Genomic DNA, 15,957 nt, shown 5'->3' with positions numbered 1-15,957 from the left:
TCTCCGGCCGTGGCGCCGGGCTCCAGGCGCTCCGGCTCAGTCACTGCAGTTCTTGGGCTTAGATGCTCCGTGGCGTGTGGGATCCTCCTGAACCAGGGATCCGACTTGTGCCCTGCAGTGGCAGGCAGGTTCTTCACCACGAGACTGCCAGGGACGCCCCAGATACTCAGTTTAAATAACAGCACTTTGCTCATATAAAAAGCACTGCCACCTTGATCCCACCCCTTCCTCAAAATTAACTTTAGGGCCGGTGTTGACACGGAGAAACAGCAACAAATCCCACCCTCGCTGTCTGCAGACCACCTCCAGGTCAGTACCAGGCTGCCGGGGAGGGAAATACATTATTTCTGTTTTGAATCTTTGAGATCTCTGGTGTTTTGTGTACTGGACAGAGGGATTTGTCTTCCCAACATCAACACATTTTACTATGTATTTGAAACCATTTATTCTAATTAACTAAATAAAAGGTGAAATATCACTGAAGAAAAATAGGGAAATATGAAAACACACCTCTGGAGTAAGGAGTTCCTAGTTTTAGGCCGACTCAGCAGCTAAACTAAGCGACGAGAAAAGTGCTGTGAAGCTGTCAACGTCTCATTTAAGAGAGGAGCAGAGCGGCCGGGCGCAGGTCTCGTGAGTGGAGACAGGGCTTCTCTATGGCCGTGCGTTTAACATAATAATCAGTGGAAACTGGTGTTTGTTACCCTGAGTGTTTCGATCGCCTTTCCCGTAACTGCTCTGATTGGATTTAAGATTTTGAAAGATCTCAGCGCGGTGGTCAGAAGACTGATGGGTGTGATTTTCTCCCCATTTTTCACGGAGCCGTTCTGTGTGCTATTACCCCGCGCTGAAGGCACCGTCTTGTGCCGAAAGATCAGGCTGTCGATCCAAACTCTCCTCCCTCCCCCCGCACATAGAGATTGCAGTACGGCCCGTGGTCGCAGAGTCGGACACGACTGAGTGACTGAAAGGATAAATTCCATGAGAATCACTGGAGTTCCTGGGGGACTCGTGCAAACACTGAGAAGTCAGGGCGGGTCTATGGGGTGGGACGCCGATGACCTTGTCCCTCCAGGCCCCCCTCCACCACCAAAGCGGGGGCCCAGGGCCTGCCACAGGGCAGCCCCTCTGGACCCTAATTCCCCGCCCATAGAGGGATGTGGAGTAAGACTTGCCGCGGCGACGCCGTCGAAGCCCTCTGAAGACCGTGAGACAGCGGACAGGTGGACACGCGTGGCCGACGGGTATCCGCAGGGGCCCGGCCCCAGGAGGGCGTGGGGACTGGGAGCCTGCGCCAGAGGCGGCGGGTGACTTCTCAGGAAGACGGGTGCACGTGTGATACAGAAGGTATTTCTGTCGTCCACTTTCCATTTATTCAACGTGCAAGAGTCTAACTTCCCATTAACTCATTAGCAACTGGCACAGAAACACTGGTGGCAGGCTATGAGGGGTACTGAAAGCGCTTCACTGCCTGATCCTGAAGCCGGAACTAACTCGCTGAAGCTCACCCGAGCACTCAGCACCTGCTGTGTTTGTGGGCATCGGCTTGACTTATGGGCCCAGCCTGGGCCCTGACCATCACACGCTGTCCCGCCCCGAGTGCACTGCTCAGCCAAGGCTGCGGGGCAGACGGTCCTGGGGCTTGACAGCCACGGCCGCCCTGAGGACTCCGCGTTTCCGGCCAGTGCTCTCTTCTGTCGAGTTTCAAAACTGGGCTGATAACGCGTCCTTGTTTATCCTCCCTTCTGTATCTCAATAGAGGGTAGAATGCAGACGCATTCTGAGTATTTTGGTGTTTTTAGTGACAAGCTGTGAAACATGCATTTTCAGTTTGATGCCTGGAGCCTGTGCTGGTTTTCCAGCGAATGAAAAGGATTTGATCTATCAGCAGATCCTGGCTCCAGCCTCAGCTTTGTATCACTTCTGTTAAAGGGACTGGTTTTCTCTAGAAACCACGTCTCTCGCAAACGGAACCTTAAGGATGTTGCTGAAATGTTTACTTTTGCTTCACAAAGTGTTTAATGAAGAGCTAACCGGCCATGGTATTTCATTTCCTCCCAAATTAACACGTGAGTAAAAACTCTCTTTGGATAAAAACCCCGGTAAACAAGCAGCGTCGACAGTCTCTAACCATCTCGTCTCTCCGGTCCCAACGCCTCCCAGGTGTCCTGCAGCCGGGGGTCATAAGGGAAGCGAGATCGATGTCTGGCACACACATCCCGTCGGAGAAAATGGTTTTCATGTTTAGCTATGTGGCTGCTTCAGGTCTTGGTTCTGGCGGGGTTGTTCGCAGAGCCTCTGATTCTGGTGTGTGGGCTCCAGGTTGGGGCACACCAGATGGAACCCGAGCCCCTGCACTGCAAGGGGGACTCTTAACCAGTGGACCGCCAGGGAAGCCCCCGAGAACGCTGAGGACAGTCTAAATCATCGAGTGTTGGCTGAGAAGTAACCACATAGAGACAGGGGTCCACTTCACGCAGCCACTGCTCAGAGGCTCAGTCGTGTCCGACTCTGCAGCCCCATGGACCATCGCCTGCCAGGTTCCCGTCCGCGGGGTTTCTCAAGCAAGGATCCTTTTTCTCCTCCTGCGGGTATTCCCGACACAGGGATCAAACCCGCGTCTCTCACACCTCCCGCTTTGGCAGGATGTTTTCACCATAGAGCCCCACCTGGGAAGCCCCATGTTTATCACACCCAACGGCCTTCCCCGGATGAACACAAGCAGGGAGCCCCCTCGCACACATCGCCCCTCAGCAACGCGCGGCACTTGCCAGCCTTCTTTCTGCCTCCACCTGGGCCTTGTTTGTGGCCAGGGAGTGCTCAGGGTGCAGGGAGTGCTCAGGGTGCAAGGAGTGCTCAGGGTGCAGGGAGTGCTCAGCAAGGAGTGCTCAGGGTGCAGGGAGTGCTCAGCAAGGAGTGCTCAGGGTGCAGGGAGTGCTCGGGGTGCAGGGAGTGCTCAGCAAGGAGTGCTCAGCAGGGAGTGCTCAGGGTGCAGGGAGTGCTCGGGGTCACTCCGAGCCTGGCCTGGGCTCCCCCGGTCCTGCCTGGAGCCTTCCCCACTCCGGAGCACCCCTGCTCCCTCACCAGCTCTTGTCATACCCAGGGCAAGGGATCCAACCCTCCCCCTGCGGCCCAGCAGGCTACTTGACAACAGAAAACCCCCACAATCTGTCATGAGGCTAAAAACAAAGATGCGTCCAGATTAAGACACAGGTGGAGCGCTGCAGGCCTTCCCAGCCTCCAGGCCGAGCTCGGGGTCTCGGAACACCCAGCGCCCTGCGCCCAGATTACAGATGAGTCAGGGACTGACGCCGTGGCAAGAGTTTTAATGGAAAGTCAAGCCATCTTGATCATCTCAGGTGTAAAACAGAGAAAGCAGAGCACCGCTGCCCCGTTTGCCTGCTTATCTAGAGAGGAAAAGTGTTTTGGGGAAAAGTGGTAAAACACGTCCCTTTACACCTGGGCGAACCATCAAGAACTAGGGCAGACAGCGGCCGGAGGAGCCGGGAGGCCCCTCAGTCGCAGAAGGACGGCCTGCAGACCCTGTAGCTGCGGTGGAAGTTGAGCCGGTCGAAGGAGGTGATGTAGTTGTCAGGACCCGTCACGATGCTCTTCTCCATGTAGACGTTGAGAGTGTTGTTCTGGAACATTCCACCCACTGCAACTTGTCTAGAAAACTTATACGAATTTGGATAAAACACCTTCTGGAAGTGAGAAGGGGACACTGGGGTTAGTTACGCGGGATAACACTCGAGCAATCGGTCACCAGGCACCTTTGGAGTAAAAATCAGCATCTGTGAGAAAATGCTATTCCTAAAGCCAGAAAACAGAGAGGCCGAGGGGCGGGCGTGCGGAACGGCCTCGTCTACCCTTGGACTTCGCAGGTGACTCGGTCGGTAAAGGATCTGCCTGCGATGAAGGAGACCCAGGTTCGACCCCTGGGCCGGGAGGATCCCCTGGAGGAGGAAATGGCGACTCACTCGTGCCCTTGCCCGGCGGGCTGCAATCCATGGGGGCGCAAGAGTCGGACACGACTGAGCGGCTGAACCGCCAGCACCGCCCCGGTTCACGCCTAGTGCCGGGGGTCCTGACGGAAGGCGCCTCCCTCCACGGATACGCGGGCTCTAACAGCCGGCGAGGCAGTGCCATCTGGGTCTGGTTACAGGGGGTCAGGCCGAAGCCGTGCCCAGCTCTGCTTCTGCGTAACTACGGCAAGTCACCGGGCCTCTCTGAGCCTGAGCTTTCTGCGGAAAAGAAGTGGCGTGAATAGGTTTCGGCCTTGACAGGGAATCAGAACCTTTTGCGGAACCTCAGAACCATTCTGAGGGCCCCACCCCACCCGCCGAGGGGGCTCGGGAGGGGCTGCCCTCATGGGGCAGGGCTGCCGTGAGGACACGGGGGGCTGCTGGTGTGTGCGGGCACCCGGGGGTGGCGGTCCTTTCAGCAACCCAGCGTCGCCAGGTGACCTGGGCGTCTCTACAGAAGGGGCCTGGACCGCTGTGGGACAGGTGACCTGTTCTAGAGTCCCCTGTGTCAAGAAGGCCACCTGATATTCTGTCTCCTCGACAGGAAGCAAATGCAAAGAAAAATGGCCTTCGGTGTATTTTGGAGGGTTTTCAGATGTTTTGTCTGTTTTGTGTGTGTGTGTGTGTGTGTGTGTGTGTGTGTGTGTGTGTGTGTGTTGGTGTTTTGTGTTTTCTTTTGCTTTGTTGGTTTTTGGAGGTTTACGGGCCATGCCGTGCAGCTTGCCAGGATTTGGACAGGGATCAAACCTTCGACCCCGGCAAGGGAAGCGCGGACTCCCAACCACCAGGCCTCCAGGGCACTCCCAGTGCAGTCATTTCTCAGAGCAGCAGTTCCCTCTCGGCCCCCGCAGCACACACGCAGCTGCCGTGGTGTGTGTGCGTGTCTCACAGCGCAGAGCGTGCAGGGTGACCGATCCAGTGTGGGCGGGTTCTCATTAACCAAGTCAGCAGCACACGCTCAGGTCCACTTTCCGAGCTGTGCGTTCTGGGCTCTAACAAATGGATAAGGAGTGACACGCATCCACCGTTAGTGTCAGGAAGGACAGTTTCCTTCCGTATATGTTTTAAAGCGCAAAACACGCATTTTTATTTTCTGTTCCCACACGGGGAGGAAACAGTCCTGCTCGACGAGTCCAGCAGCCACACTCAGGCCGGAAACTGGAAACCAGGCTCCTGATAAAGCAGGTCGACAACGAGCAGGAAAAGCGCCTTCTAAACCTGCCTCGGGAGAACCCCGTGCTTCACGGCCCACTGCCTCTGCCTCATAAGACCAGCACATGGCCTTTGCACGAAAGCAGAACATCTGGGCTCGTGTTAGTGAGCACGGCGGTCTTTTGCGCGGAAACACCTGATCCCTTGGTTTGGGAGCATGATCTTTAGTGCTCTGGAAACTCTCTAGGTAAACAATCTCTTTTCTGCTAAGAGCTGTACTCCCTCACGCAAGACAAGTAAAGAAGTGATCGTCCAGCTCTTTTTAAATGAGGACCGTCTCGGGGCTCAGCGGTAGAGAATCCGCCTGCCAGTGCAGGAGACACGGGTTCACGCTCTGGTCCAGAAAGACCCCACACGCTTCAGAGCAAGTGAGCCCGTGACCCGCAACCACTGAGCCTGTGTCTAGAGCCCGTGCTCCGCACGGAGAGGGGCCGCCGCCATGAGCAGCCCCCGCTCGCCGCCGCCAGAGGAAAGCCCATGCAGCAACAAGGGTCCGGCAGAGTCTAAGGCAAATACATGATCCACAACGCGTCTTAAAAAATGAGGGCTATTTTGGAAGAAAACCAGGTGGTCCACCGACTGGGGTCCCCACGGATGACTCACACCAGCACACCGGCCCTTCTCCTGGACGCAGCAGGGCCGTTGGAGGACTCGAGGAGGCCCCCGCCATGTGAAGTCGATCAGAAAGGACTCCGCTTCCCCAAAGGCGCAGAGACCACAGTCCTTTTGGAACCTGAGCTTTCACCACCCAGTGCTGCCTCCTAGGGTCGCAGGTTAATCTCCAAAATGGAAGCAGTCCTTCATTCATTTGCCCAAACCTACTGCCTACAAGAGCTGGCTCCTCGTAGGAGTGGATGGGGCCAGTCCTCAGGGAGGCTGGCAGGAGACGCAGAAGACCCGGGCTGGATCTCTGGGTTGGAAAGATCCCCTGGAGGAGGAAATGACAACCCGCTCCAGTGTATTCTTGCAAGCAAAATTCCGAGGACAGAAGAGCCTGGCAGGCTACAGTCAATGGGGTCCCAAAGAGCTGGACACAACTGAGCAAGCGTATACACACAAGCAAGCCTACCAGGCCCCTTTCCCAACCTTTAAAAACTGTTTGCTACGTTCATGTCCTGTTCCAAAGAGATGTGAGGTAACCCCTTTCCATTTGTGATGCTGGAACTCCGGACACACACACACACCCCGTACACACCCACGCACCCCCCTCCAGAGCCTTTCCTTGCTTCCTCCTTACCGGCATCTCATGCACAGTGGGGGCTCTGCTACCATAAACTTGGTTACTGGTCCTGTACACTGAGGGGGGCTCCTTGGTCCTGGCAGATGAAAAGAACACTTTATTTTCCACTCATTTGTTCTAAGTCTGCCCAAGCCACAGCTTTACCGTATTAGGTTGACAGAGCTTTGTAGGCACACAATGCAGCCGTAGACCCGGGCTCCTGTGGGGTTCAGGGCTGGCCTTCCTGGCAGGTTCATTCAGCCTCCCTTGACCCCTCTGCTGACCTCTGTCAAAGCCATAAAGAACCCCCACGTGGAAAGTGCTGGCCCTCAGCCCCAGCAAGCCCTGGTCCCACGCTGTCATTTCCTGGGGGGGTGTGGAAGTTGGGATCTGTGACTCAGCCTCCAGACCTGGGGGGCGGGGCGCCCCTCCACTTCTGAGCCTCCAGGAGAAAATGTTCCTGCTGTCTCCGGCCCTGATCTCAGCTAGTGGTACAGCAGCGTCAGCGAGGGACTGTGGGTTCCCACACCCCAGCTCTGCCTCTTACTAACTATGGGCAAGAGCGTATCCTTCTATCTCCCAGCTTCATTTCCCAGCTGAGCCGATCCCGGGGGCTTGTAGAGGAACTAGGTGGGGGTCAAGAAAGGCACGCAGCCTGCGCCTTAGAGCCCGCAGGGCGCGCGCCCCTCGGCAGCCCGGTGATGGGCGCGTCGTCCGCGCGTCTCCAGCGGACCGGCCCTCCCCTCTCGGACAGGACAGCAGGCTGGCCTCGCCCTAGGCGTGTGGCCACGATCCCCTCCCCCAACCCCGGCACGCCCCGCCCAGCGCCCGGGCGGGAGGCCCGCTGCCTCCACCTGCACCTCCCCGCTCCTGTGATGGTGAACCGCTGACCCGGCTTTTGACTCGGGGGTCAGGCTGGGGCCTGTGGGCTGAGCCGAGGCAGGCCCAGCTGGGCACCTGGCCGCCCGCCGGACCAGGAGCACTGGTCTTTCCTCCTTGCACGCAAGGCAGACCCTCAGCGGACTCCCGGGTGCTCACCTGTAGCCCCGAAACCAGGCCGGGTTGTTGAACCTGGCCGGCAGGTCCTCGCTCACGCGGTAGCAGTCGCTGGTTTTCTCCGGCGGGGGCCCGGCCTTGGGTTCCTCTGGCTCCGCGCACGCTTGGGGGTCCTCCTCCGACATCCCGCCTCGGTTGCCCCGCGCTCTGGGGGCACAGAAGGCGCGGGCGGCGGCGCGGCGTCCTGTTACTAAGCGACGGCCCGCCCGCCCCCCCCCATGCACGGGCGGGGCCCTTAAAGGCGCCGCGACCCCCGGGCGGGAGCCACCCACCCCCCGCCACCGCCGGCGGGTTGGGCAGAAGTCCTAGTTCTAGAAGCTTCCTTGGCAAGCCCCGAGGCCCTGGACTGCCTGCGAGAATAGGGGTCACTTGCTGGGGCCGCAGTGCGGAGGCCCCTGTGCTCTGAAGCCACCGGCGCGAACGCACGCCACGTTTCCCCAAACGCGGGGCGGGGCTCGGGGCACCGAAGACCCCGGCCCAGGATCACCAGTGGGGCTCGGTGCTCCGAGGCCGCTCTGCGGCGGGGACCCGGCGCCCACCGCGCGGCAGGGCTGCGCCGTGACCTCGCCACTCCGCCTGCAGACTCGGCGGTACCCTGGGTCTGAGGCTGGACCGCACACTGGACTAACCTGATGGAGCCCTTCTAAGCCACATATTGCTGGAAGAACTGGCCGGGCGGGAGCGCGGCCCCCCTGCCCGGCGGGTACCGCGGGGCAGCGTGGGGCTCCTCGGCCGCCCGGCCCCGTGCAGGGAGGGGGCGAGGACGCCGGGACGGGGGACGGGGCGGGGAGACGGGCCCCCAGGCCCCGCGCCCGACCGGACCACGGGCCCTGGCCGCCACGCCCTCCCTGCGGTTCCGCCCGGGCGGGCCTGGGGTACGGCTCCCCGGGGACCGCGCGCTCGGGCTCGGGGCGGCCGGCGGGGGCGCGCCGGGCTTCCGGACGGGGCGGCGGCGGCGGCGCAGTGGCACCTCCGGGCCTGCGGGCGGCGCTGCGGCGGGGGCGGCGCGGGCCCCGGCGGGAGGAGGAGCCGCTCGTGCGGCCGCGCCGCCGGGCCCGTCGTGCGTGCGTGCGTGCGTGCGTGCGTGCGTCCTCCCTGCGCCCGTCCCCGAGGCCGTCCGCCCGGATGCGCGCCATGGCGCCCGGCGCGGTGCTGCCGCGGCTGCTCGGAGCGGGTGAGGGGCCCGGGGTGGCGCGCGCGGCGGGCGCCCCTCCGGGGCGGGGCGGGGGGCGCGGGCGCGCTCTGAGTCCGCTGTCTGCGCAGGTGTCCGGGCGGCGCCCCAAAGCCGGGCCGCGCCGAGAGGCAGGACGCTGGGGAGCGCCGCGCCCGCCGCCGCCCGCGAGCCCGAGCGCGGCAGCGGTAAGGGGGCCCTCGGCCCGGGGGTCGGGCGCCCTGGGTCTTCGTGCGGCCCCGGGGGTGCGGGCGCCCTGGGTCTTCGTGCGGCCCCGGGGGTGCGGGCGCCCTGGGTCTTCGTGCGGGCCGGGGGGCGCGGGCCCCGGGAGGGGCTGCGGGTCCGGGAGGGAGAGCCCCACGCGCTGCCGCGGCCTCCGAGTCCCCGCCCCGCCACCGAGGCGGGCCGAGGCCGGCCGGCCCCGAGCTGCTGCCTTGAGGGAGTTTCTGCGGGCGGCCGGCGGGACCACGGGGGCCGCAGACACAGACATCAGCCGGCTGCCTCTTCGCCGACTGGGGACCTGGCCGGGTTTACCCGGGAGCGAAGCCATGGTCAGATCCGGTCTCCCGCCCCGAGCCTGCGCAGAAGGCCCCGGGTCCCCCCAGCATCTGCCGCCGCCCTCCGCAGGCCCCAGGCTCTGGGGGAGCCGGGACCCGGGGCCTGCATGCTCTCCGCCTCCCCGCCCAGATCTCAGCGCCCGGATCCTGAGCGAGCCCCTCAAGCACGCCGACTTCTTTAACGTCAAGGAGCTGTTTTCCGTGCGAAGTCTCTTCAACGCCCGCGTGCACCTGGGCCACAAGGCCGGCTGTCGGCACAGGTGAGCGTGGGCCTGGTGGCTGTGGCTCGTCCAGAGCGCTTGGGCCCCTGCCTTGAGGTCCAGGCCCCCCTCTCCAGTTTGTTTTCAGAGTGTGTACCCCCCTTTTCCTCCGTATGGGATTGTGGAGTCTCCGGGAGGGATGGGTGCTTATTCTCACGATCAGCTTGCTTCTCTCCCCCCAAGCCTCCCGTGGGGCTCATGGTCCTCGCAGGGGCAGGCCGGCTGGTCTTGTAGGTCCTGTAAGCCGGCGATGGGACGGGGGCTGGCAAGGCCACCCCCTTGGAGGGACATCCCAGTGGCAGGCTGAGGAGCGGTGACTGGCCGTCCTTTCAGGTGGCCATTGTGAGGGCCTGGTTGAGAGTGGACTGGGGGGCGGAGGGGTGGGGGCGGTGGCTGCTTGGGCAGAGCCGCAGCAGTGGCTGGGCCTGGGGTGAAGGGGGGGAGCCGAGCAGAGCGGGTGTCTGCGTTCTTCACATTGGAAACTTAGGTCCCGAACGGGTGACGCTTTGGCCACCCCAGGACAGTGTCACACAGGTGCCCTCGGAGGAAGCAGCCTGGACCAGGGGCGCCACACCAGGGCCTTCAGAGGGCATGTGAGGCAGAAGGGCAGGGGCGGCCCTGCGCAGGAGCCCGGTGCCGGCATCCCGGAGTCTGGGGGCGGGGCCGGGAAGTGAGAGGGTGCGCTGCTGGGGGTTCTTCCCAGAAGTCTCCCGCACTGAGGGCGCTGGGCCTGTGGGCCCTTGGCGGCGTCTGTGAGGAGGACAGAATCCAGATGGCAGTGAGCAGGAACGTGAACGGAGTGGGAGGGGATGGACCACGAGGGCACACTCTGGCACCCGGCCCCTCTGCCAGGCCCGCAGGTCTGGGCTGCAGGATTTCCCTCCAAGGCCTGGCTGGTTCCTGCTCCAGCCGGCGCCCCCGCCCTGCTGGTCCCCCGGCCCTGGGTGGTCTCCGTGGTAAAGCCGTAATAACGAGGGTGGCTGCCACATACGCAGCCCTGGGCGGGACACTGGATGTCACCTATGAGCGTCCAGACATCCCTGTGGGGTCCTTTCTGTTAGGGTCACCACGCGACGAGGTGCAGGTTCAGAGAGTAGAGTCTTCTGGCCCGAGACGTGGACACAGCCTGCAGCCCAGCCTGCTCTGTTGGTCCAGCCCCCTGACTGCCCCTGGTGGTCACTCCTGGGGTGGGGTCCTCGCTGTGTCATGGGGAAGGCTGCAGACGGTACCGGCCCCAGGGCGGTGGGGTGTGGGGAGCAGGACAAGCGAGGGCGGTGGGAGGTGGCCTCGGGCGGCTCACGCGGGCCACGCGTCCGGTAGGTTCATGGAGCCGTACATCTTCGGGAGCCGCCTGGGCCAGGACATCATTGACCTGGAGCAGACGGCCACGCACCTGCAGCTCGCCCTGAACTTCACGGCCCACGTGGCCTTCCGCGGGGGCATCATCCTGTTCGTGAGCCGTGCCCGGCAGTTCTCACACCTGATCGAGAGCACGGCCCGGAGCTGCGGTGAGTACGCCCACACGCGCTACTTCAAGGGCGGCCTGCTGACCAACGCACCCCTCCTGCTGGGCCCCCGGGTCCGCCTGCCGGACCTCATCATCTTCCTGCACACGCTCAACAACGTCTTTGAGCCCCACGTGGCCGTGAGGGATGCGGCAAAGATGAACATCCCCACCGTGGGCATCGTGGACACCAACTGCAACCCCTGCCTCATCACCTACCCCGTCCCTGGCAACGACGACTCGCCCCCGGCTGTGCAGCTCTTCTGCCAGCTCTTCCAGACGGTGGTCACCCGGGCCAAGGAGAAGCGCCGGCAGCTCGAGGCCCTGTACCGGTTGCAGGGCGCCCCGGGCCCCCCCCCAGCCGACCCCACTGCCCCGGGAGCGCAGGCCGGGCTGGGCGTGGACCACTCCCCCTGACCCGCCCAACCTCCTGGCGGGAAGGAGCAGCCTGTCCCGAGCTGGGAGCGCCTCTAGACCTTCCAGGCTTTGGGCCCCTGCTGCTAGGAACTACGCTCAGCAGCAGCCCGCCTGGGGGGCTCACCCGGCAAGGGGCCCGTCCGCAAAGGACCCCTCAGAAAACACTGTGTCCCCAGAGCGTGAAGCCCTTGCGTCCACCCTGAGACAGGCCCCTGTGTTAGGCACGTCCGCACGGCAGGCCGACTCTTCTCACGACCCGGGTTGGGCTGCTCTGCGGCCTCCCGGTTTCGGGGGCTGGTTTGTAACGTGAGGCTGCAGGGTGAGCACTGCAGAGGATCTCATCTGGGCTGGGCCAGGCTGAGCGAAGCAGACAGCATGGTTGCCGCAGAAATAAAGCTTGGATCCGGGCAGGGTGGGCCCCGGGCCCCTGGTCCTGCAGTCTGTTCTGTGTGGTCTCTCTCCATCAGTGCCCACAGGGCACGCGAGGCCCCTGCCACCCCCGGCTCTCTGAGCCTCCGTGGACCATCGGCTTGTGGCCGTGGGCTCAGCAGGGCAGAGAGGCCTGGTGACCCCCCACTCCCTGGACGGGCCTCCTCCACATGGGCGGGGTGGGGGGCCCTGTTCACAAGGACCTCCTGATGCTCTTCGTCACGGGACCCTCCTCGGCAGCACTCGCATTCCCGGACAGGGTGTGGGCCTCCCAGGACCCCGCCTCAGGGCTCCCAGGATACCTGATGCCCCAGGAACCTGTCTGGTGGGGTGGACGGTGCATGGGGGCAGCGAGATGCCCCAGGGCCCACTCTGTCTTTGAGGTGGGGGTGCACAGTGGAGGTCCCAGTGTTTTCTGGAAGGGTCTCCTGTTCAGAGGGTGAGGGAGTTGTATGGTAGCCTTAGAGCAGGCGCTGCTTTAATTTGGGAGCACAGGACGGAGACGTTCAGAGGCTGGCAGACTGAGGGGCCCCAGCGGGCTCTCCCGCCTCAGAGTGCGAATGCACGTGCCCGAACTCGGTGGTGGAACTCCGCACGGATGGTCCCCCTGCCCCCGGGGGTGCCAGCGTGCACAGCCGAGGCCCTTGGGGCCAGTGCGGCGTGAGGCGGCTCACTGGCTGTAGATGGGCCTCCCCAGGGCAGAGGGTCCCCACACCCTTCACAAGCAGGCTGTCTAGGGAAGGCGGCACAGGGCAGGGGGACGGAGGACGCTCGGGGTCACAGGCAGCTGAGATGCGGGGCTGGGCCAGGGGGAGCAGCCCTACCACCCCCGTTTCCTGGCGGCCCCAGGCGCCTTTCCCCCGAGAATCCCCTGGAACCTGTGCCAGGTGGGAGTGTCTGGGTCGCTGACTGTGCAGCCTGCCCTGGGGCACTGGGGGCCGCGGGCACGGGTGGTCGCCCTGAGCGGGGCACTCGCCAGGCAGGTGGACACGGGTGAGCTGGACAGCCTAGGCGCACAGGCCCAGCAGGGAGGTTCGGAGCTGGGCTGAGGGCCTGCCCGGGCCCTCCCGGGGGGCGCGGCACAGACTCCCATCCTGGTTGGAGGTCGGTGTCCCCCCAGGCAGCACAGCTGGCGGTGCCTGTGCCTCCCCACGGCCGCCTCTGCGTAGAGGCGGCCGCCCTGCAGGACGGACCCCAAGAGTGCGGGAGCTTCGAGGCTGGCGGTGAGGGCCTCCCCTCCCATTGCCCATCGAACCTGCCCTGGCCGGCTGGTGTCCCGGGGCCCAGGAGAGCCGGGTCCGGGGGGACCTGGGGCCAGAGCGGGTGAGGCAGGCGCACCGCGCCACCCCCTGGGCCACAAAGGCTCGGGTGGGCGTGGAGCTCCAGCTCCAGGCCTGGGGATCTGGGGCCAGACGCCACCTGGCCCCGCTCCCGGGTCCAGCACAGACCTTCGCCTCCAGGCCCAGGCCCAAGCCGAGGAGCTGGACTCCTCCTTCACCCCCCGGCGCCATCCACGCCTGGCCCTGGTCGTGTGCCAAGGCAATTCTTTGCATTTCAGGATGTGAGCCCGAGTATTCTCGCTGTTTGCATTTTGAACTGTCCCGCTGTTTGAAAATGAGCTCTGTGTGTAAATGGATCCTCCTCGAAGCTGGATGAGCCCCTCGGGATGGGGATGGGCACAGCAGACCCCTTGGAGGAGCCGCTGGAGCACTTGGTGCCCGCCTTCCGGGTCAGCGACCCCTCATACGTCACCAGCTTCCCGTGAGCCTACTAGCCTTCCTCTCGCCCAGCAGGTCCGGGACCCGCCTTCTCCCCGCCCTGCAGGTCCTGGGCCCGCCTTCCCCCCCGCCCAGCAGGTTCTGGACCCGCCTTCCTCCCGCCCTGCAGGTCCGGGACCCGCCTTCCCGCCGGCCCAGCAGGTCCTGGACCCGCAGTTCAAGAGGCGAGCGCCCCGCCCCCCCGGCCCAGCGGCCCAGCGACCGGCTGTGTGGCTTGGGAAAGTCTCTTCACCTCTCTGAGCCGGTCCATACGCGTGGACGGTGCGGCCTCGTGCCTGGCCCGGCGGAAAGGGCTCCCGAGGGACCGGGTTGTTTTCGTTGAGCTTTTCCTCCCCCGTGAAGAAGCTCTCTGCCTCCAGCCCTTGGGCAGAGCCGTCTTCCCATTTGTAAAGGAACCTCAGGATCCTATCTCGGGGTCCCCTCCAGGGAGCAGCCGGAGCAGGGATCGCTGGGGGCTGGCGGAGAGCCCCAGGGCCCCTCAGGTGTCTGTAAGGTGCTGGTTGGGGCTCATTCATTCAGCAAATCCGTATGCAGCACCTACTGTGTGCAGCGCAGCCAGGCCAGGCCGGAGCAATGAACAGAGCAGGCGCGGCCCTCCCCCCATCCTGCAGTTCCCTTTGGGGGGGGGCGGGCAGAGTGGGGCGGGGGCCAAGAGTTGGGAGGTGACCCAGAGTGGGGGTGGGGGCAGACAGGAGTGAGTCGGGCTCCCCCAGGAAGGGAGAGGTGGTCACCGTGGACAGAGGGCTCCCTCCAGCCGAGACTGCCGGCCCCCCCTGCTGACCAGGCCTTGGCGTCCAGATGGGCGGGGTCCAGAAGCCCGGCCCCCAGGGGGTGCCAGGGGAAGCCCGAGAGGAAGGAAAGGCCAGGCCCTGACTCTGCTGCCCAACCGCGCGCCCCCAGTGCCGTCTCCTCCATCCTGGGCACCCGGCTGGACCAGGGCTCGGAGGACTTCTGTCAGCCCCCCGACCTCCCCTGCCTCAGGCAGCTGCCACTCGACATGCCCAGCTCCAACCTGGAGCGCCGGGCTCGCCTTCTCCCAGCGCAGCTGGAGTCCGTGGACCTCGGCGAGGCAGAGCCGGAGGGGGAGGAGGGTGGAGGGACACGGGGGGAGCAGAGACTGGCCTCAGACAGCCCGTGTGGGGACCACCGTCGGGGACCGCGGTCTGGCGCTTCTGGCATGGGCGGCGGGATGTTTTCCGCCTTTGGAAGGCAGGCTCGGGGACCTCCTGCAGCCTCACCGCATCTCAGGATGTGGAACCGCCCCCAGCAGCAGCCCTGGCACAACCCGCAGACCTCGATCCGGGCGGCAGAAGCGGCAGCAGATGGAGCCGCTCCCGGAGCCGGAGGCGCCCCGCAGCGGCTGGACGGCCCCGAGCAGGAGCACCAGGGCTGCACCGCGGCGGCCCCTGGTCCTGAGGAGACTCCGACCCCGCCCGGACCCACCGCCCCGCCCGGAGGCCAGTCCACCCGGTGCCGGCGCCCCAGACCCTCCACCTCTCCCATAACATCTTTCTGGGTCATCCCCATGCACCAGCCCCAAGCATGCTGCATCCTGCGTCAGACATAGACTGGCGATTCAATTCACATGATAGTATACATGTTAGAATGTCATTCTCCCAAATCATCCCACCCTCTCCCTCTCCCTCTGAGTCCAAAAGTCCGTTATACACATCTGCAATCTTATTGTTTCATTTCCTATCATTTATGGTGTCTTTTGTTTTTCTCGTATCTGTCTTAATCGGAGAATAATTACAATAGTGTGATGGGTTTTGCCATGCATCAGCGTGAGCTGGCCACAGGCACAGTGTGTCCCCCTGTCCTGAACCTGCCTCCCGCCTCCCTCCCCGCCCCCTCCTGCCGGGCTGTCCCAGGACAGCGCTGGCGTGGGTGCCCCGCTTCGCGCACCCAGCTCGCTCTGCCCGTCGACTCTACGTGTGGCAGCGGGCCTCTTTCACTGCCATCCTCGCAGATCATCCCGCCCTCGTCTGCTCCCCGAGCCCAGAGGCTGTCCTCTCCACCCGTGTCTCCCCTGCTGCCCTGCACGCAGAGCTGGCGTCGCCATCTGTCTCAGTCCCTGTGTGAGCATCAATGTACAGTGTTACGCCTTCACAGAAGCAAGTCTGTTTTGAGTTGTGCGCTTCTGAGGTCTACAGCCCTCCCCACGGCCTCGGGCGGACAGGTTTCCTCCCGAGAAGGGAACCCAAAGTGTTCACTGACCCCCCTCTCCCCCAGCCCTAACCTGCTTCCTGTCTGCTCTTTCCCTGTTCTGGATGTTTCCTGTGAAGAGAATCATACAAGGTCGCTTTTTGTATCAGCCACATATTTTAAG

The 15,957-nt window shown here is 63.6% G+C and overlaps 2 protein-coding genes across 4 annotated transcripts; one reads left to right on the top strand and one right to left on the bottom strand.

Moving 5' to 3' along the window:
- Positions 1-3,306: 3,306 nt before the first annotated feature.
- On the bottom strand, positions 3,307-8,429 carry PIERCE1 (piercer of microtubule wall 1). Of its 3 annotated transcripts, none has more exons than XM_042245428.2 (4): positions 8,142-8,429; positions 7,495-7,696; positions 6,475-6,553; positions 3,307-6,165 (listed from the first exon to the last, which is right to left on the bottom strand). In XM_042245428.2, exons 1-4 carry the CDS (start codon positions 8,164-8,166, stop codon positions 5,785-5,787), a joined length of 687 nt encoding a protein of 228 aa, XP_042101362.1. In that variant the 5' UTR covers positions 8,167-8,429; the 3' UTR covers positions 3,307-5,784. The 3 variants fall into 3 exon arrangements, with proteins under 3 accessions (XP_042101362.1, XP_042101364.1, XP_042101363.1); XM_042245430.1 differs by having other exon boundaries at positions 3,307-3,704; XM_042245429.2 differs by having other exon boundaries at positions 7,495-7,659.
- Positions 8,430-8,615: 186 nt separating this feature from the next.
- Positions 8,616-11,859, top strand: MRPS2 (mitochondrial ribosomal protein S2). Its single transcript, XM_060413719.1, has 4 exons — positions 8,616-8,686; positions 8,776-8,871; positions 9,371-9,500; positions 10,821-11,859. The coding sequence occupies exons 1-4, from the start codon at positions 8,638-8,640 to the stop codon at positions 11,419-11,421; spliced, it is 876 nt and encodes a 291-aa protein (XP_060269702.1). The 5' UTR covers positions 8,616-8,637; the 3' UTR covers positions 11,422-11,859.
- The last annotated feature ends 4,098 nt before the right edge of the window (positions 11,860-15,957 follow it).

The sequence above is a fragment of the Ovis aries genome, chromosome 3, assembly GCF_016772045.2.
Source record: "Ovis aries strain OAR_USU_Benz2616 breed Rambouillet chromosome 3, ARS-UI_Ramb_v3.0, whole genome shotgun sequence".
Lineage (NCBI taxonomy): Eukaryota > Metazoa > Chordata > Mammalia > Artiodactyla > Bovidae > Ovis > Ovis aries.
This window is presented reverse-complemented; position numbering and strand designations above follow the sequence as displayed.

Bases quoted from the DNA above. Each gene is read 5' to 3' on its own strand.
- PIERCE1 (XM_042245428.2), bottom strand. From the start codon at position 8,166: ATGTGGCTTAGAAGGGCTCCATCAG. The intron at 7,697-8,141 runs GTTAGTCCAGTG...GCTTAGTAACAG, and splicing joins GCTTAGAAGGGCTCCATCAG to GACGCCGCGCCGCCGCCCGC. The intron at 6,554-7,494 runs GTGAGCACCCGG...TTCATCTGCCAG, and splicing joins GCCTGGTTTCGGGGCTACAG to GACCAAGGAGCCCCCCTCAG.
- MRPS2 (XM_060413719.1), top strand. From the start codon at position 8,638: ATGCGCGCCATGGCGCCCGGCGCGGTGCTGCCGCGGCTGCTCGGAGCG. The intron at 8,687-8,775 runs GTGAGGGGCCCG...CTGTCTGCGCAG, and splicing joins GCCGCGGCTGCTCGGAGCGG to GTGTCCGGGCGGCGCCCCAA. The intron at 8,872-9,370 runs GTAAGGGGGCCC...CTCCCCGCCCAG, and splicing joins CGAGCCCGAGCGCGGCAGCG to ATCTCAGCGCCCGGATCCTG.